Below are 19,817 nucleotides of genomic sequence, written 5' to 3'. Positions count from 1 at the left end.
CACCGCTAGGCCTGCCCCCGGGGGCGGGGCAGCCGGCCGGCCCGGCGGGAGGGCCGGAGCGCGGAGGGGCGGGCGGCGGGCCCGGAACCCCACCGCCTCACGGAGCCCCAGCCCCGGGCTGAGGAGGGAAGAGCGCGCCCTCCCTCCGCGCGGTGCCCAACCGCCACGCAGCCGCCCGCTGCGCCTCGTCCCCGGCGAGACTACAGCTCCCAGCGTGCAAAGCGGCAGGGCGGAGCCGGGGGGGGGTGTCGAGCCGCCGCGCGGCATGCTGGGAGATGTAGTCCCTGGGCTCCCTCAGCGGCCCCGCCGCCGTGGCGGCCCTCCGGCCGCCGGGTAACGGGGCTGTGGGGCTGAGCTGTACCGCGGCTCGCCAGCCCACAGAGCCCACAGAGCTGAGCAGGGAGAGGCGGGCTGGAACGGACGCACCGCGTTCTGCCTGCAGCAGTGCAGCCTCCACGGTGCGGGGCTTCCCGCCACAGCCTTGCTGCCCGCAAAAATGTCGGCTTTTGTGCCCATCCCTTTAGCAGCTGATTTCTTTAACCAGATCGTCCTGGTGGATGACAAGTTGACCATGAGCCAGCAGTGTGCCCTGGCTGCCAAGAAAGCCAATGGGATCCTGGGATGCATTAGGAGGAGTGTGGCCAGCAGGTCGAGGGAGGTTCTCCTTCCCCTCTGCTCTGCCCTAGTGAGGCCCCATCTGGAGTACTCTGTCCAGTTCTGGGCTCCCCACTTCAAGAAAGATGAGGAGCTACTGGAGAGAGTCCAGCGGAGGGCTACGAGGATGAGGAGGGGACTGGAGCATCTTTCCTAGGAGGAGAGGCTGAGGGAGCTGGGCTTGTTCAGCCTGAAGGAGAGAAGGCTGCGAGGGGACCTAATAAATGCTTGTAAATATCTCAAGGGTGGGTGTCAGGAGGATGGGGCCAAGCTCTTTTCAGTGGTGCTCAGCGACAGGACAAGGGGCAATGGGCAGAAACTGAAGCATAGGAAGTTCCATCTGAAAGTGAGGAAGAACTTCTTCCCTCTGAGGGTGACGGAGCACTGGAACAGGCTGCCCAGGGAAGTTGTGGAGTCTCCTTCTCTGGAGATATTCAAGACCCGCCTGGACAAGGTCCTGTGCAGCCTGCTGTAGGTGACCCTGCTTCGGCAGGAGGGTTGGACTAGATGACCCACAGAGGTCCCTTCCAACCCCTACCATTCTGTGATTCCGTGATTCTGTGGGCTTGCGAGATCGTGCCGCCAGTCCGTCTGCCTGCTGCCACTACCGATTCTTAATGCATTGCCTGTTTTCACCTAAACCTGGCAGAGTTACTGAATTCCTGCAAGTCTTCAGAGAGGAGCCAGCGGCTGGGTTGGCGCAGAGGTGAGCAGCAAAAGGGGCACCTGGCAGGGACTCCCCAGCTCAGCCCTGCGCCCCACTCCCCTGGGCTGGCCCAGCAGCCAGCGCGCCTGGCCCCAAATCGGGCCGAGCACGTGCTGCTGTCTGCCCTCCAAACTGGGGCACGGGGGAAAGAGATGGGGGTAGAGGGCCATAGCATTTACATGGGGAGCCGGGAGCACTCCTGCTTCCAAGCTGGGCTGCGGTGTAGGGAACGCATCTATAGGAGGTTTGACCTCACTCATTCTGCTGTGCAGAACAACCCATTATTCAAATTGAGTGGATTGCTTACAGCCTGGATATAAGCTGTTGTCATTTCACATTTAATTTTAAATTAATTGGTTTTTAAAATAATAAATAAAACTATACTACATTGCTTTTGCCTGGGCATAGTCTTGCTGTAATGAAACCCTGCTGCTGCAAAGATTGCTTTTCTTGCGCACTGCTGTGAGTCTCTACTGTTTATGTTCCCCCTGTGCCATCCCCCCACGACCACAGCAAACCCACCCTGCCTGTCTTCCCCTCCATCAAACAAAGCAACGCTCACTGTTCTGCTGAAGGCTCCAGCGAGTGCAATGCCACGGACAGGAGAGAATTAATCTCTGCCTCAACCACGAGACAAGCAGAGGAACCAAGATTTCACTGGTATGACCTGGGGTTGCAGACAGCGATTGTTTCAGACCCTGGTTCTACTTTGTGCTTTATGCTTTACTTGCGATCCTCCCTTGGGTCACTGCAGGAAATTGCAATGTCGGAGTAACTTGGGCAAGGTGTGCCTGCCCCCACCTGTCTTGGAGGCAGGGAGAAGCCGGACCTGCTGGAACTTCCCTGCGCCAGCAGCTCTGCTAACCCCCTCACGGTCAGGTTTTAGCTCTACAAATTGTCACCCTGTGCCAGTTCCCAGGCAGAAGCAGCAGGTCAGCTGGGAAGGCAACAGCCTACCTCAATCTGTGTTTTTATCCGTGTGTACATACACTCTCAAGGCTGGAAAATTAACGTACGACTAGCCAGATCAACTGTCTGCAGAGGAGCCGAGCAGCACGTATTTCTGTGTGCGCTGGGAGATCTGAATCTCCAGAACGTCTCCCTCAGGAGCCTTCCAAAACCAAACACTGTCCCCTCTCCTTCCCCTCCAGCCATCATCACTGAAACGGGTGGGTCAGAAGCCGCCACGAGCCTGTTTCTCACGAGACAGCAAGCAAGCAGGGACTGGAGAGCAGTGTACAGACCAGAACTTCATGGTGCCGGCAGGTCCCAGCCTTTTCAAGGTCACGGTGCTCCTGTTTTAAACAGAGCTGTCGAAAGCTGGGGGCTGTTTTGAGTTTAAAATGAATAGGATTGCTTAAATGCGGAAAAAAAAAAAAAATTAACTGCCTCCACCGAAGCGTGGAAGAGAGGTGGTGGGCATTTTAGCAACCCCTGTGCACAGATTTATTGAGGGCGGTGATGGACGAAAACAATGTGAGACTGGATCTGTAAGATGCAGGCACCGGGCTGGGCTGTCTTCACAGCCAAAGGTCTGCCTTTCTCATTTTGATGCGTCTGCCTGAGAAATTAAATTGAATGCATAGGGGGGGGAAAAAAGACAAACACCATCTTCAACAGAGCTTGAAATTAAATTTGTGCCAGAGCCTCTGGATCGTCCCAGGGGAGGGGACTTTCCCTCCCTCCAAGTGCAATTTCACCTCCAGTCAGCCCCGAATGTGATGAGGGACGGAGAAGCACCTCGCTCCATTTAATAAGATTCATTCATGCTTGCCCTTTCTCTGTCCCCTTCTGCTCCATGCCTTGTCTCCTGGGGCCTGTGCTAGATCCCTGTTGAAAATGCAGGAGAGCAGCAGGGAAGCTTGGCCTTGAAAAGGCAGGGCCCAGGGAGGGGAGGAACGATGTGCTGGTGTAACAGCGTGGTACCAAACGGGGTGCTCAGGCAGGGCTGGTCACTGCGCCTTACCCAGTGCCCTCCCAGCCCCTGGGGCTTCTATCTCGGGAAGAGGAAGGTAGCACTCGTCCTTGTACAGGCGTTGCAGAAGCTTTCAGCCACTGCCGCCAAGCAGAGCTGTCCCTCCTTCTCGGGGAGTGACTGTGTTTTCTAGTGGGGGGGACATTTCGGGTACCTTTGGCCACGGCAGTTCTTTCTCAGCATTTCACAGGATTTTGGATTGTAGACTTCACGTTGCACATTAAGCAACACCTTTATGAATGTGACTTTTTATTACACAGGTGTGGATTTGGCTTGTACCCTAGTATGCTGAATTTTTAGCAATGCTTCCTCGAAAGAGTTTTAAAAGTGCTTCTGTGTTTCTGGGAGGTGGGTCCCTTGTTGCTGTTAGAAAAACCAGATAGCTGGTGTCACGTACCGTGGCCAAGTGACAGAGTAAATCATTGAGAGCATTAGAAACAGGACCGGGTCTACCAGCTTCTCCCAGGCTTGTGGATTAGCCAGCAGCAGGCTCCTGTCAAACAGGCCCATCCATTCCCCTCCAGTCTCGAGAGAGAAGGAAGACCCAAGAGCCTAGGGTTTCTTCCCTACCTGATCCCACCAGACTGATGTCTAGTGCCCCAGTTCATACGTTTTTCCCAGTGGGTTGCAGCTTACAGGCACTGGCAGGGGCTGGAACAGCATGCAGTTGGCTAGGAGGACTAGACCTTGTAATGCCTCAGCCTGCGCTTCCTTATCTGGTTGGTGCTGGTCCTGGGTGTCTCCCCCTCGCCCCAGGAGATGCAGAGGGCTCTGCTGCGGAGGGACGCAAGCTACTGCCCTTGCCTGCCTCCCATCACTTTGCAGCCTGAGCAACTGGTCCTCCTCCAGGAAGAAGCCGAAGAACATCTCTTGAGAGGTTTCATGGCCTCCAGAGCTACTTGGGAAAGACTTTTCACAGAGCAGACAGGCCAAATGGATATATGACCTTGGGTCAGTTTTTGCTGACACCTGAGAGGTGATGTGGCACCCCATTCCTGCAGGCGATCCCTTGTGTCTAACTGTACTGCTGCCAGGAGAGCTTGTCCTGGCCCTTCTCAGAGGGGAGGACAGCGTGCAGGAGCTGGCTGGCCCAGCAGAGCTGGAGCAGATACCGTGTGCCCTGTGGAGCAGACCTCCTAACGTCACCCAGCAGACCCCCACAGAACACAAGCAGCCAGCTCCCTGCCAGCAGCTGCCTTCTGTAGGCACAGCTGTGCCACGCAGCTCGCCGTTGCACCAAGGCAGCTTGTGACACCTTTACAGAACAATCTCAGCGGGGATGGTCACCACATCGCCAAAATGACAGCTTGCTGCTAGAGATGCCGTAAGACCATGGAGTTCAGGCTATATCTTCCTGTCTCCTGTCTCTTTCCTTCACCTCCAAAATGCAGGCACCAGCCTCGGAGACCTGAAATGTTTTTGCTTGAATTTCTCTTGTGGTGTTTGGGTCAGGTGAAGGCTGAAGGGAGCACCCTTGAAATGAGAACAACTACAAACGATACATTCTCGATTACAGAGTCCGCTGTGCTTTCCTGGAAAAGAAGCAAGCACTTTTGTTGCAAGACAAGACAATGGTGCAATATCGTACTATTCACATCATATTTAATAACGCTCTAGTACCATTCAATATAAATAAATAACCATTAAAAATTACTTTCTTGACATTCTCTTCCCTTCATCAATAGTATTTTCTGCAACAGGAAATGTTAGTAATATTCATTGGTTGGTGAAGTGGATGAATCTCAGAGAACATGAATATCAGATACTAATATGCTAGTAAAAAACAGGCGCTGGGAGGCCTTCACTTCTTTAAATACTTCAGGCTTGATCTGCAGCTTCCCTCCTTACTGCACCCCTGCATTCACCTTCCCTGATGCCTGTAGCTCCGACCGCTGCTCCGCTCCTGGGCTCTCCCACCCAGCTCCGCTAACAAAGAGCCATCTTAACTTGTGGTGCCTCTTACTCACCCACCCGTAGCTACACGCCTTGGCCAGCAGCCGTTCTGGCTGTCCTTCGGCTGCTCTACCGGGAAAAGAGCATTTGTGCTGAACAGGTCCAAAGGTCTGCTAGCCTGGAGTATCAGCGGTGTACATCCATGCTGTCCATACAAGGTCTCGGTCCTACACAATTCAGTGACTGACAGAATTTCTTGATTCACAGAAACTCTCCTCCACAGGGCCAGGCTGGGGCCAGAATGGAGATGGGGCGATAGGGCTGGTCGTGAGAGCAGGCTCTGCCCGGCACTGAACTGACAGCGTTGCGCATAGCACCGGAATCCAGGCCCCCAGGGGGTAAAAACAGGAATAATAATTTTGCTTTCTTAGAGGGGTGCAGAGAGAACAACTCTCTCAGCACATGTGTGTGGGGGGCATCCTTTGCAATGCGAATAGCCACTTGCTGCAACCCCCCCCGGCAGTGCCAGAACCCTGCGTAGGACCTGCGCGAGATTAAAGGCCAGGGAAGGAATCACCATAGCCCCTCATGTTCATACGGACAGAAACCCTGCCCATCTCAGAGGGGACAACGGAGGATCATAAATCAGCTCCTTTATTCCCTCGCTCTTCCTCATTCATTGAAACCACAAAGGGGACTTAATCTGGGTTTAACGCTGGGTGGAAGCATTAAGCCCACCTGCCTGGTGGCAGGGGTGGGCTGGCAAAGCCCACCGGAGTGCAATGCCTGTTGCCTCCTGCAGAGAACAGGACACAAAGCTCTGACAAGTGGAGAAGGGAACGTGTTTTGTGGATGCTGGGCTTTGTTCATGCTATCCAGTGCCAGCATGCCAGACCCTTGCTCTGTAAGGACCTTTCCAGGGCCCAGAGAAGACACAATTGGACCATGCAGTATTCCTTCATGCTGAGACCGCTGGCAGGGTGGCCTCTGTAGTGCTGGGTGTGTTCATCCAGGAAGACCCTGGCCTAAGCCTCACTAACAGCAGTTTTCACTTCTCTGTTTGCTGCCTATTCTTTGATATCTCCTGCTTCCCTCTCTGACAGGAGGCATCTCACCCCCTTTGCCCCGTCCTGTACTTTACCCCCCCTCCCACAGCAGGATGCATGGCTGCTCGTTCCCCATGGACCAACTCCCTCTCTCAGACGCTCTTCAAAGTGATCCCTGCATGGAGGCTTCCCGAGATCCCATGGGGACTATCTGCTGAGGGAGGCACTCCTTTGCACTTGTTTTTACCTCGGTATGATTGCTCAGGAGCCAGAAACTTAGTGCCACCCACGTCTCTTGCATAAAGAAACTGTAATTCCCTCCACTGTACTCCCCTCCTTGCTGAGTTTCTGATTATTTTGCCAGTTTAAGACACCATTGTAAAGAAACCCCAGGGAGCGCAGAACATATGACATTCATCAGTGAACACCAAGCTCTACTGTTCTCCTGCGAGAGTCTGGGGCGAGGCGGGGGATACACTTTCTTTATGAAGATGTCAGGTGATCTAAGCTAAAAAATAAAACTAAACAAGTAATAGGAAGAGAAGAATTCTAGTATAAATAAATCAACAAATAAATAAGTCTCCTGCCACCCAGAATTTCTGGGGGGGGGGGTGGGTGTTTCAATTGCTCGTAATTCTCCCCTAGCTGTGAAATCCTCAATGTGTTTTGAATGCCTAAAGCCTTGTTTCTCATGGCCTGAGTGGAGACGGTTTTCAAGATGTGCTCAGAGGGTTTCTGGGTCATTCAAGGAATCTTCCTGGAAAAGTCACAGCGACACCACTCCCCACGCACACACATGGTACCAACACTTGTGCTTTTCATCCAGTGCATCCTTCCTTTGGTCCTCGTTTGCCACCTCCTCCCTTGTGGGCTGCCTTCCACCCAGCTGCTTTCCTGTTTTACCGAGGGAACGGGAAGCCCTTCCGCGTGACACTGTCTCCTCTCTCTTCACAGGGCCACGCATGCCTTCCAATGTTCAGCCAGAAAACCTTGTCATTTTTGCTATTTCACTTGTCACCCATGTGCTCAAGATATGTCTCCCGATGATGCCTCTCCACATTCTCCGACGTTCCCACAGGAGATGAGTGCAAAGGGAGGGTTCTTCTTCTCTGAGCACTTCTCACCCACCTCCACCTCAGGGAGGTGTCTTCCTCTCTGGAGGACTAGGAAGCAAGCCCGTACGTGTGATCCGAGGCTACTGAAGTGCCTGAAAGTGCTACAGCAGGGTTCCAGGCTAGGAACAGCACTTTCAAGTTCACTCCACTTTGCCTCTGCTTTCTGGTCTCTGCAGAGAGACGTGGAGGCATGGCCTTTGAGGTACAGTACCTGCTGGGTCTCCCTGAGTGGGAGAGGAACTTTATCCGGAGGGCTCTGGGCCTGGGGATCTGGGGCAGCATTTTCCAAAACTACCTTAAGGGAAGGCAGTTCAAGTTCCCAGCGGAGGCATGGGCACCAGATCCCTTCTGAACTCCCAAACTCCAAATGAGGTGCTTCAGCAGAGCTTGCTCCCCAGCACGAAAGGCTGATGCGTGTGGGTATCTGAGCGCATCCTTCAGAGGGCGAGCCTCTCTCAAGCTAGCTTTACTTTTAAGCTGTTTTGAGACCGTACCAGCCTCAGGCCGACAGGTCCACGTTTGTGCTTTTGCGACAACTCCTGTCCTTGAACCATGGCAGCTTGAGCTGCTCTACTGAAGCTCAGGTGTGACAATATGCCAGCAGGGATCTTCAGAGGCACCCACACCCACCTTGAATTTCAGCCTCTGTGCTAGCACAGCCGAGAATGGAGATTGCATCTAATAAATTTTAATGAATGGTTAAAAACACAGAGCCAGCGGGGGAAGGGGAGCACTCCTCTCCCCGGTAGGGAACGGGAGCCAGGGCACGAAGTTGAAGTGAGGAGCTGTGGGATCGCAGGGCTCCCCAACAGCTCTGTCCCTGCTTGTTACCACCTTTTGGGCAGTGGGGTCTGATTGGCGTGGCGATGTCTGGGCGGTTTGTTGTCCTCCATCAGCGGAGCAGAGGGCTGGGCAGAACGGGCAGGGCACGCAGCTGCTGTGGTCGCTGAGAAACTTCGGGGAGGATCGCTGCCCGCTGCCTCTGTCAAACCAAACACAGGATGAGGTAGGAAGGAGACAGAAGTGTCAATACCACATTGGATACAACAGGGCAGGAGACGCATTTCCAACAAGGCTGTCCCCTGGCTTAGGTAGACCCGAGGCAGGCCTCAGTAAACAGGTTCCTCAACTGCAGTGCGCACAGCTTTGGGCAGGGGACATGGCTGAAGAGCTGCTTGTTCTATCTGCACAGAATCCTAGCTGGGATATTTTATTCATGCATTAGGAAAAGTTTTAGAAGGATTTTTTTTTTTTTCTCTCCCCATAAAATCATTATTTTAACCTTTCTGATAATTTTTTAAAGAATGAGCAGGAGGATGAGATCTGAGGATCCCTGTTCAGTCTGCCTGGAAGCTCTGAAATGCATATGAACTTCTTTCCCTGTTTCCAAATATCACCAGGCAGCAGGAGTCCTATGCTAACCTAAGCAAACTATTCTCTCCCAGATGCCTGTAAATAGATGTTAGCAATAAGAATAGGTAGTTTTTATAATGCCAGTCTAGAGCGATAATCTTCAGGGATTTAACAAAGAAAAACACAAAGCTAAATTAGTTCCCATCCCCCGCTCTCAGAAGCCAAAGTCTGTGTTTCTAGGGGGTTTCAATATGGTCTGCAGGGACATATGCTATGATAGCTTTTGGTTGCTCAGTGGCCCTTGTTGCAATACAGACAATCCCAATGTTTTCCTGCATCCCCCACATTCCCCTTCCTACTCTGCGTGTCCCCACAGTGTTTCTCAGAGACCAGGCTTATGGCCATTTTCCACAACATCTCCACAGTGAAAGCCTTTCACCAGCTGAAGATGGGCTCAGAGACCCCCTTCTTGCCCCTCCTGCTCCTCCACTTTGCACGAAGAGGCTAGGGAAGCAGCTGAGAATCTCACCTCTGATCCTCAGTCCCAGCACATCTTAGATCCTGCCTAGTGGTTCTCAGGGCAGGCAAAAAAAAAAAAAAAAAAGAGAAAAGCAAAATTTCTACTGCAGAAAAGAAAAACACTTTCCATTTTTCAGTGTTGAGCCCTCTTTTTCTTTTGTTGTCTCACGGAAAGCAAAACCCTGATGTGTCTTACTGCTCCTCCTTTGCAGATCTGCTCTGATTTGGTGTGTAGAGTTTTCTTGCCCAGACTCACGAACACTGCCATGGTTCAGCTGGACACAGCTAAGGTGGTGGGAATGCAAGCAAGGAAGAGAGTGGACTCCAGCAGGGACAAAAGAACTGCTATTTATGCGGCACCTGTTGAAGCCCGATCTTTGCAGTTCACATGATGAGCAGGCCCCTTTACAGTGTGTCTGTAGCAATCCACAAAGCAGGCACATGTGCCAAGCAGCCATGCAAGCAGTCTTTGCGCTAAGGTCTAACCTAGAGAGTAACAGAGCGGCAAATCCCGCACCAAGCAATGTTTGCCTGGCTCACATCCGCAGGCATTAAAGGGGAAAGAGGCCTCTGGGAGGTCTGGGACTTGACTGGCTCGATCTGATCCTCACCAAGGACAAATTGCCAGGAGGGAAAGACAGGAATATTCTCCCTCTTGTGTCTAAGAACAGAACATCCTCAGGGGAGCAATTTAACCTCTTTTTTTCTCAGCACTGGCTTATCTAGTTCATGTCTATCAAGGTTCTGAAGCTCAGCAGCCTTGATAGTAAGGGCCTCCAAAACACTGTAGCCATCAGCAGAGATCTCAATTTAAAACTTTAAGGGGGTGGGGGGTGGGGGGTGGAATCTAATGATTTGGCTTGACTGCCCAGCCAAGCAATTCACCTTGCGGGTGTCTCCTGGAGTGGATGCCACCTGCCCCCTTGGCAGGTTGGAGCAGCTGTCCCACATGGCAGACAGTGGTGCAGAAGTGATTGTGGCCAAATTCTCTGCTGACACAAGTGGAAAGCTCCTTCAGAATCTACAGAGCTGGCCCAGCTGACGCTCTGGCTTGAAAGCACCAGAGAGGATGGCTCTAGATAAGGGTGCAAATCCTGCTGGTGAATAAGTGGCAGTGTCTTGGTCTCTCAGACTGGTCGCTTCCCTTTCCTACAACAAATGACTTATGGGGAGCCATTCCCATGAGAATCCATAGCAGGTGTGTGGCATTTCTTCTGGAGGATGGCTGAGTGTTTGGCCGCAGAGAGAGGGTAGATAGAAAGCGCCGATACATAAATGGCACATTTATGAAAAAACCACATCCACACTCTGCATCTGTCAGCCGAGCAGCTGGCCCCCTCCTCTGACAAGCAGGCAAGGCAAGTCTAGCCTGCCCGAGTTTTCATAAGCCTGCTCATCCTTTACAAAGTAAGTGGTAACTCCAGTCCAGTTAACTGGATTCTGAGACCTTACGAGCTGAGTTGGGCAATCATAGCTTTAGCCTACTGCAGACCTACTACAGGATGGGCATGTAAAATGAGCATGTTACCGCCAGTGGATTTCACAGAAGCACGGGTTAGAAGAGGGGCTGCTGCCTAAGCATAGGTGTCTGGCATCATTTTAGGTTTGCAAGGATATCCGAGCATCTGTGTTCAAGCAGCTGACTCGTCTCCCTCCCATCTGCTGCTGGATGTGCAGGCACTAGGATTGCTTTGCCCTCTTTGTACAGCTGTCACTCAGAGATGACGAGATGATGTGGAAATGCTGTGTGCAGCTACTAGCAATGCACAAAGCAGATCGGTGCAGAAGTTGAAATACTCATGACTGCCTGTATAAAAGCTGTTAGTTTTATTTCCACTGGTAGAGCTGAGCTGAGGTGTATATTGGGGTCAGGGCTCAAAGCAGCCCTGAAATATCTTCCAAAGTAGGAGTAAATCATTCAGCATCCTGTGTCTTGCCACAGATATGAGTCACTCCAGAAAGAGCTGGATACTCCCAAATTGGATACCTTTATTCTTTTGGGACTTTTGGGCTAGGAATCTGCCAAGGGCAGACATTGGGATCAGAGGGCGTGGCAGCTGGCAGAGAAGGTCATAGCTCCTCTGAAGCCTGTTCTTCATCAATCTCTACTTCTAAGAACATATCACTGATCTCCAATACGTTCCTGCCCTCACCCCTGGTGGTTGCCATAATCCCCGAACCCTGCTGCTGAACTTGGCTCTGTGGACCACAAGGGCACTCCTAGTGCCTTCGCTTTTTCCCCTCAGCAGCAGATGTATTCCTAGCTCTGGTACCGAGCCCTTCAAACTCCCTCAGTGTCTGTGTAGGTTGTGCTTTGCTGGTTCCTGTTTTGAGGTGGTCTAAGGGTCCCACCAGCCTTTCCCTGCTGCACCCACACCACAGTTGTTCATGTAGGTTAAAAGCTGAAGGTGGATGCACAGAGCACTGTGGAAGTGGCAGGACTGCTGGGGAAAAGCTTGTCTGCAGGCATGTGATCTCCTTCCACACGCTGTAGGACAACTCCCACACTAAAGAGCATTTGGAGCTGGCAGAAACAGGGGAGCACGGAATTTGGCTTGTCATTATTACCGAGTGAAAGCGTGGGATTCTTCTGCCACTTTTCTCTCTGTCTGCATGCAGGCAAAGCTTCCATGTGGACTGCCAGGGAGGCTTGAATGAGTACAAAATGCAGCTCATAAGTGGGTAAAGATGAGGACCTACTTCTTGTGCAAAGGGTGGCATGGTAAGGGAGTTACTGGGACAATCGTATATGCAGTCTTTGGGGAAACAATAGCACAAAGAAGGAAATAGGTACAGATTATTTGCCTTGCCAAAAAACATAAAGACAAGAGTACTCACACCCTGGAGCTGGCTCTCTGCTTACACCTCTACTCTGGGGTCCGTAAATCCACGCTTGCCTTCGTTAACCAGAGTGGGCCTCTCGGTTCTTGTGTGCCAGACCAACACCTAGAGGGAATCATAAAGAGTTCAGAGGCTCTGAATGCCATGGAAACGCCGAGAGCAGCGCATCCCTCTGGTGGGATCCTCAGCAACTCAGGGACCGCAGCTGTTTGAAGCTTGTCATTCAAAGGGGTTGAACCTGGGAGAGACTTCACACGAGCAGGAGACAGTGACAAGGAGGAGGGATCATTCTGGACCGAAACCCCAGTCTCAACCCTCTGGCAATCCTCCTGGATTTTGGAGAAGCAATCTGGGCGTGAATTGTACGGCTGAGGCTCATTATTAAAAACGAGTGCATAGCACTAACTGTTCCTCAGCGCTCTCTGAGCTTCGCATCTGTGAAGAATCTGTCAGGCTCTGCCCATCTGTCCCAGCACCGTTCGGCGCTGACATGTGCCAGCACAGGGCAGGCACAGTGGAAGGTGGATGAGCATGGCAGGAGGCTGCAAAAGCAGCCAGGACCCAGCAAGGAGAACGTATCTTCAGGGTCTCTCGTGTTACTCACCTTTGTGCAGTTGGCTGCTTTGGGCTCCAGCCCATCCATGGTGACTAGATCCTTCAGCAGACTGGTTTCCTGGTAGCCTCCTTTAACGCCCTCCAGCTTGAAACTGGCCTGAGGCTTCTCCAAAATCAGCTTGATGCTGATAGCAAAGCCAGCCATGTCAATAGCAAAGGGCCGGTTAGGGTCAAAGACGGTTTTCCAGCCCACAACCTTCCCTGCTGGACTCACTTTTGGGGACTCATATCGCAGCCCCCCAACAAAAGCCACTGGCCAGACCGACACCCTCCTCGTGTAGCGCATCTGCGTGCCAGAAAGAAACAGCGCTGTGAGAATTCGGCTCCGCGACATCTGTCCCACCCCACCAGTGCACCATCCCCTGCTGCCACTGGCACCGGTCCTCCCGCTGACGTCCCGCACAGTCGCACGGCTCTAGGCAGCACGGGCTCTTGTTCACCTGGGCTAGGTCTTGAAGAGCTTGCAAAGCCACAAGGCTGTTTTAGCACGTTCTCTGAACACCAGACTCACTGCTTTCCCATGCCCATGTTCAGTCCCTCAGAAGAAGGTAAACTTTCGGTTTTCTGATCTCATCTGAACTTTTATCTCTTTTTTTTGGTAAAATTTTATCATTTTTGTAAATGCCAAACACAACTTCTGACGAGCCTCTAGATCTGTATTATCAACCCCACTCACTCCAACTTCACCCTCATGCAAGTAATCTCCCTCCCTGGCTGATGCATCTTTATCCTCATTTATCGCAAATTCCCCCCACCCTCGTTCTTCCATCCATGGCTACTGCCTAAAGGAGTGGGGTTTTATTGAAACTATCAGAAAGGATCTGGAAAGAAGTAAGAAAGAATGAGCTTAACAGAGATCTAAAAAATTCTGAAAACTGGAAATGTGTTCTGATGCAGAACTCTGTATATCAAGGGGTGCAGTACTGTTTGGCTTGAATTTGTGACAAGGGAGTTTACTGAATAATCATTTTTGCAAGTTTACAATAGACTTGGCATCTCACAAAAGCCAGGTTTCCAGCAGAAGTCTGGGCAAGCTTCTGTGATCCCAGGGGCACAGTGCTGTTGTGCTGGCTGGAACTCAGAGTACAGAAGGGCAGCCAAGGAGAAAAGGTGGATTAGAAGGTCAGTCAACTTTTCTGACATCCCCTACCCGTCACACCCCTACAGCAGTGCAGATTTATGCTTTGCCAGAAGTTTGTCTTCGGCGCTAATTTAAATCAGGTCAGCGCTCCCTGAGGAGAGAGATAAATTCTGGAGTATATATCCTCTGGTCCCTGGCAAAAGGGGCTCTAGCTGGTGGGATGTCGTGTCAGTGGCTGTTCACACCTGCAGCCTACACCACGATGGATGTGCTTGTGCTCTTTCAGCCCCTCAGAGCATGGCTACTGGCTATGCACAGCTATAGGTCTGCGTCTGCCTATACCCAGCTCCCACTGAGTGCATGAGGAGGGCTCTAGGCGTCTCACCTTATCTCCCAGCTGGTGCTAAAAGCCCACGTGGTAGCCCCATCTTAAAAGTCTTTGCAAGGGCACCCGGCCCTTAATAGGCTTTGCACCTTTATGCTGTTTTTTCTGTCCCATGTAATTCTATGGCCCTTACCTCTTCAAATAGCTCCAGGCTGTAGCTGTTGTCATCATCGGCAAAATACACTACGCCTTCCGGCGGTGTGGTGTTGCTGAAGCTGTCCCTCAGCCAGTGCAGCCCCAGGTTCCTCTGCAGTGTTCCCCTTGGGGTGTGGGGCGGGATCCGGGACAGCCCCAGCTTCAGACTCTTGGGCGTCTCCACGTTGAGGTGGGTGAAGTTGAGCCCTGTCTTCTCCAGCAGGTTGGACACCAGGTTGGTCCTCCGGGGCGAGTCCTCCACCACCACCCAGTGCAGGTTCTGTACATGTAGGAAGGTGTTGGCCAGACGGGTCAGCTCAGCTTTTTGCACTGGCCGGGTGTAGGTAGGGGTGATAACGAAGATGGTCGGCAGGGTGTCTGACCATGGGGGAGGCCTGGAGTACACATAATTCTGGATGACTTTAGGGGTTGCCCCTATGCTTTGCTGCTGCCGAATGCATGATGGGAGGCCTTCTTCTCTCAGTGCAGATGTACCGTTGAGGAGAGCTTTAGAGGTCACGTTCTCATCTGTCTCTTCTGGGACAAAAGGACGGAAGGAAGCAGAAGAAGAGAGATGTCAGAGAACTAATCACTGCCGGGCTTCCTCTCTCCGGGGAGTGCTGGGGACACATCTGGCTGGAGTCAGTGCTCAGCACATCAGCATCCTCTCCCCAAAGCCTGCCTAAGGTGCATGTTTAACACGCTCTTAAGAACAGTTTTTGTGCCTGCTGTACCCAGACTCTGAGAGGCCCTTCAGGCATGTTTGTCTTTGCTTAATCCACCCCATGAGAGAGCGTCTCCTACTGAGGGCTCGCACCAGCAAGCATCACAGCCACCAGCACACTGACAGCAGAACTCTTTCACTTACTTCTCAGCAGGCTGAGGTAGCGGGTGGTTGGGTACTGGTGCCACAAGGTTAGGAGGAGAGCCCATGGCAAGGCGATCAGGAGTGTGGTAAGAAGGTTACGTCTCTTCAGCATGCTGCAGAGAACTTCCAATGTCCAGGCATCTCTCTACCTTTCAGAGCAGAAAAAAGAGTAAGGCCTCCGAAATAGCAGGCACCACAAACATTAGGACAGTCAGTCTAGAGGCCAAACTAATAGACTGAGTTTGGCTTGCTTGGAGGGAGACGTGATAAATGTTGGGCCCCAACTCAGCAAAGCGTTTGTCTAAGTGTAAGTTTACAAGGAATCCCACTAACGTTGCAGGCCCAAACCATTATCCAGCTGCCCTGGCCAATTCCTTTGCTACTGAATAGAAGCTTTTATCTATTTATGCTGCTATAAAGAACCTCCCACTGCCCCATGATTAACCCACTGTCCTTGACTTAGGACTGTTCACTGCTGAATCTGAGGCCAGACAGGGCTGTTACGTGCCCCTCTCCGGGGCTGGTATTCATTCCCGACCTTTGTGGAGACCACTTAATTTGCTTATTTTGTAGATTTTTTTTTAAACAACTGTGTGCAAGATTCGTGTTGCTGCATATGCAAGCGGACAAAACAGAAAATGTCGGGCATCCTCAAGAGAACCAGCATCTCTTTCACTCCCGCAGTTGCAATTCATCCTCCTTATGCAGATGCATTGAGGCAATCAGTGATGCATGCTATCACCTACTAAGTTTTCCATGAAATCCCTGCCTCAATCATTCCACAGTGCTGGTGATGCCTGCTGAAAGTTTAATTATTCCACATCCCTTTCTACTCCTGGCTTGCAGTGTTTGGCCACTGCAGCATTTAGTTTAAATCACAGATGTCAGAATACTTTAATTTCTGTCTTAGCATTTCTGTAATGTACATCATCGTGAGAGCTGAGGAATCGCAACAGTTAGCATTTGTTTTTGAAACTCTTTCTATAAGGTGAAAGGAACTAAAAGAAAATACAGAGAAATAAAGGACAAAAGTATCAGCAATGATCAGCTATAAGGGGTGGTTTATTTACAGATGGTCTAAGATACAGCAGTCCCATGCTGGATTTTTCACACAATTGTGGAGCACCTTCAGCTCCCATTAGTCAACACGATTAATGAGCAGTCAGTCTATCTCGAAATCAGATCCTTGGCTTCTCAAGGTAGCCATGCCTTCAACAGAGCATCCAGCATTAATGATCGGTTTGGAAAATACAGACTGAAGTACTTGGATGCATATTGCAGACCACTTGTTCAGGGACATAACTCAGCCCTGTGTAAAGTCATGGTGTGATGAGATCCCAGTCCTGGCTCACCTGTTTGGAAGGCCCTTAACAGCCTGTGTGCAGTAAGTCATACGAGCATGAGATCCCAGAGATTACTTCCGAACGTCCAACATCAAATGGCTTGCTCAGTGCATGTGCTGCCTTCTGTATGGCTCTGGCACAGTCAGGAACGCTTTCATTCAGCTTTTAGCTCCTGCTTTGGTCCCTCTCTGGGTAGGAAATCTCCCGGTACTGTTATTACACACCAGCAACAAAAGCACTGCTCCAGAAAGAGGGATCCACTGCTGCTGCTGCTGCTGAACACCAGCCCACAGAAACGCTGAACGGTACAGAGCAAAGTCACTTGTTACCATCTGAGGACTTTCTGCTATCACTCCAAGCAGGTTGCCTATGTTTGATAGCTGGATTTTATCCCCTTCTCCCTCCTGGTAACATCTGTAATCTGTTTCCTCTGGGATTACCTTTCTGATGTCAAATAATTCTCCCAGTGGACTTCCTCACTACCACTGCGATGCTCACTACGTGGCTAACGGGAGCATAAAACTTTCACAAGCCTCCCACAGAGAGGCTTCTGTCGGGAAACTGCAGTCACACACCCTGGGGACCGGCGAGCTGCCGACTGGCACCCCACCAGGCTCCCTCACTCTCCGAGGCTGAAGGCAAGTTGGGGGAAGAGGGCAATGGCATCACACTGATGCAAAGGAAGGAAAGGAGGTTCAGACTGGTTGGCTCCAAACTCCTGCTCTGCCAGGGATTTCCTAGATGTACTGAAGGCCATTCGTCTAAAACCAAGGTCCTCAGAGGGACGTAGGCACACTAAGTGCAAAGGAAACTCCTTTCCCAGGATCTGGGCCCAGCATCTCCTTATCAGTCCAAATGGGAAGAAGGATTGCCTTGCTTCAGACTCAAAGAATCGTGTGAGACAATACATGATGACTGGTCTGAAAGGGCTCTGCTTTGTAGTGACAGCAGCCACACAGTAGTCCTGGAAGATATCAGGGGTTGCTACGCTAAATGAATTCTCTAGGACTTTCTTGGGATCTGTCTTCAATTTTTTCCCTGACATTTTACCTTGGTCTCCTGACAAAACAAGAATTATGCGATTGCAGGGCTCATCAGTGCCCTACTGCCAATAACTATCAAACCTATTTCAGCCAAATCTGACAGAAGACTAGCATGTCTCAGCAAGCCCGCTGGCAGGCAAGTAGCTACTTCCAAGCCCTGTTAAGGAAATGATTGCTGCAACATGAGCTCCATCCTTGTTAGACACCAATGCAACCACACTGGAGTGATCCCTCCAGGGAACCTATCTCCTCTGCTCCCCAAACCAACCGTTCATGGTGATCATCTCTAGTGCTTCTTGCCTTCTCACTCAGGGAACACCGTGGCAGCCGTTCCTCTACTTCCAAGCTAGTGAAAGCCGACCAAGAAGTGGGCCAAGGAGCCTGTGTGTTTTGGTGATGCCAGCAGGAGCCTTGTGCAGCAAATGAGCTGGCTCTGCGTAATTTTGTTGCTTTCTGACAGCTGGGTCCAGGCACGTACAAGAATCTCCTTCAAGCTTTAGTGCCAAAGGTGTAGGTGTTTGGTAAGCTACAGCTCTAGGCTGGACACAGGGCAGGATGGTGTTACCCGCAGCAGGGGCTGCTTTCCCTCCAGGAAATCCCTTCCCTTACCAGCGCAGCAGCACGAAGCAAAGCTTCCCATCACTTGGAGCCACAAGAACAGAAAAAGCCACCAAAGAAATCCAAGGAGGGCTCTGCACTGCCTTGTAATGGCAGCAGACACCTGGGTACAGCTGGGCCCTGGCTCGGGGTCATCACAGCCCCTTGCTTCCTCCGGGATGCTTGCAATTACAAATGTCCCTGTGCTAGAGTCAGGCAGCCAATGTTTTTTCCTTTTAATAAAAGCCCTTAATTATGCAGGCGCAGTTTCCATGCAGCGAGCCTGCCACTGCTGCAAACTCAGGTCGCTTCTGGAGGGAAGAAGAGGAGGAGGCGGCAGTGGCAGCTCTGTTACCAAGAGAGCACAGAGGAGAGCGGATCGGAGTTAGAACGGCTTTAACGAATTCCCTTTCTAGTTCTCTTCTCCTCCTCCTCCTCCTCACAGCCAGCCCTGTTCCTGCTTCCCGAACACTGCAAACAAGCGGAGATGCTGTCTGTGCGTGCAGCTCCCCTGCTGCCCCTTGCTCATTTATTTCTACACGCACCTCCTCTCTACCGCTTTTCCAAAGCATGCAATGCTGAAGAAGTTAAACCCCGCATAAAGCACCGGGTCACTTGTGAGGAGAGGAGGAGTCTGCCTTTAACTCCTTTTCAGAAAATCCGTCTCAGAATACTTTATTTTCTCTTTGAAACCTTACCTTCTCTCCCCCACTGCCACCCCCTGCATCCATCATGCGTGTGCTCTTCTCTGTTCTGTTCTATCTTTCACCTGCCTTTTCGCAGTCCTTAAGAGCCTCTCTTCTTCCCTGTTTTCAGGACTAGAGGTATCCCCTGGCCTACGAATAATTTTAGCTTTTGTTTTCTCTCCTTCCCCACACAAAGGTGCTTTTCATTTTCTTAATGTTCACCCTGCATGGAATATTTCCCACAAAGTGGTCCATTAAGGCCATCCTTTTGAAAACACAGCATCAAAACCCAATCACATGTCAATGCCTCTGAGTAGCCTGCTGATGGCCCCAGTGGGGCTTACGGAGGTTTACTGCACATATTTGTACCTACTTTTTATAATTAAAACCAAAGTCCTCTAAGTGGCTCAGATTAATTGCATGCCTGGCTGACAGGCATTACTGTGTCTGTATTCTTGGCACAACCAGCTACCTTCCTTCTGCCTTTAAACCCATTCAGAGTAGATCCTATTAAATGAGATTCAAGATCAGAAGAAAATTTTGTGATCATCTAAAACCCATCTCCAGCGATCATCCCGTAATTCCCGGGTTTAAGCTGTAGAGGGCAGGGACTGTCTCTTAATGTGCTTGTACGGTCCTGCACTGATCCAACAGGAGCCTTTGGATGCGACTGCAGTACAGATATTATTGATTGTACTCTCTTGCTGGCTCTTCTCCTCCCTTGCTGTTTCCCCTGTCCTGCCTACTCCCCTTTCTCTTCCCTTTTATTTTTTTCCTAGTGTCTCCTGCAGCCCCTGTTTGTGTTATACACCGTTAACAACATTAGCTGGATGTTTGATGGATGCCTTCAATATGCTGCCTGTAGCCTTCTTGAGCTGTTTTCCAATTACACATCCCTCTTCTTAATTTCATCCATCAATCTTCTGTTCTCCATTAAAAAATAAACAAACACACACACAGAG

General features: G+C 51.1%; 1 protein-coding gene across 3 annotated transcripts in view; it reads right to left on the bottom strand.

Annotated features, from left to right (window-relative positions):
- Positions 1 to 4,920: 4,920 nt before the first annotated feature.
- Positions 4,921 to 19,817, bottom strand: part of LOC104328251 (galactosylgalactosylxylosylprotein 3-beta-glucuronosyltransferase 1) — a 31,560-nt gene continuing 16,663 nt past the window's right edge. The window contains exons 2-6 of one of the 3 annotated variants that reach the window (XM_075436988.1): positions 15,187 to 15,335; positions 14,317 to 14,852; positions 12,707 to 13,003; positions 12,100 to 12,207; positions 4,921 to 8,371 (exon numbers count right to left, since the gene is read on the bottom strand). In XM_075436988.1, the coding sequence (XP_075293103.1) occupies positions 12,121 to 12,207; positions 12,707 to 13,003; positions 14,317 to 14,852; positions 15,187 to 15,298 (1,032 nt within the window). In that variant the 5' untranslated portion in view covers positions 15,299 to 15,335 and the 3' untranslated portion in view covers positions 4,921 to 8,371; positions 12,100 to 12,120. Of the gene's footprint in view, positions 8,372 to 12,099; positions 12,208 to 12,706; positions 13,004 to 14,316; positions 14,856 to 15,186; positions 15,336 to 19,817 lie in introns of all 3 variants that reach the window. The other 2 variants (XM_075436969.1, XM_075436978.1) reach the window with 2 other exon arrangements.

This window comes from Opisthocomus hoazin, chromosome 1 (assembly GCF_030867145.1).
Source record: "Opisthocomus hoazin isolate bOpiHoa1 chromosome 1, bOpiHoa1.hap1, whole genome shotgun sequence".
Taxonomy (NCBI): Eukaryota; Metazoa; Chordata; class Aves; order Opisthocomiformes; family Opisthocomidae; genus Opisthocomus; species Opisthocomus hoazin.
Note: the sequence above shows the minus strand (reverse complement) of the source record. Positions and strands in the feature narration are given on the sequence as shown.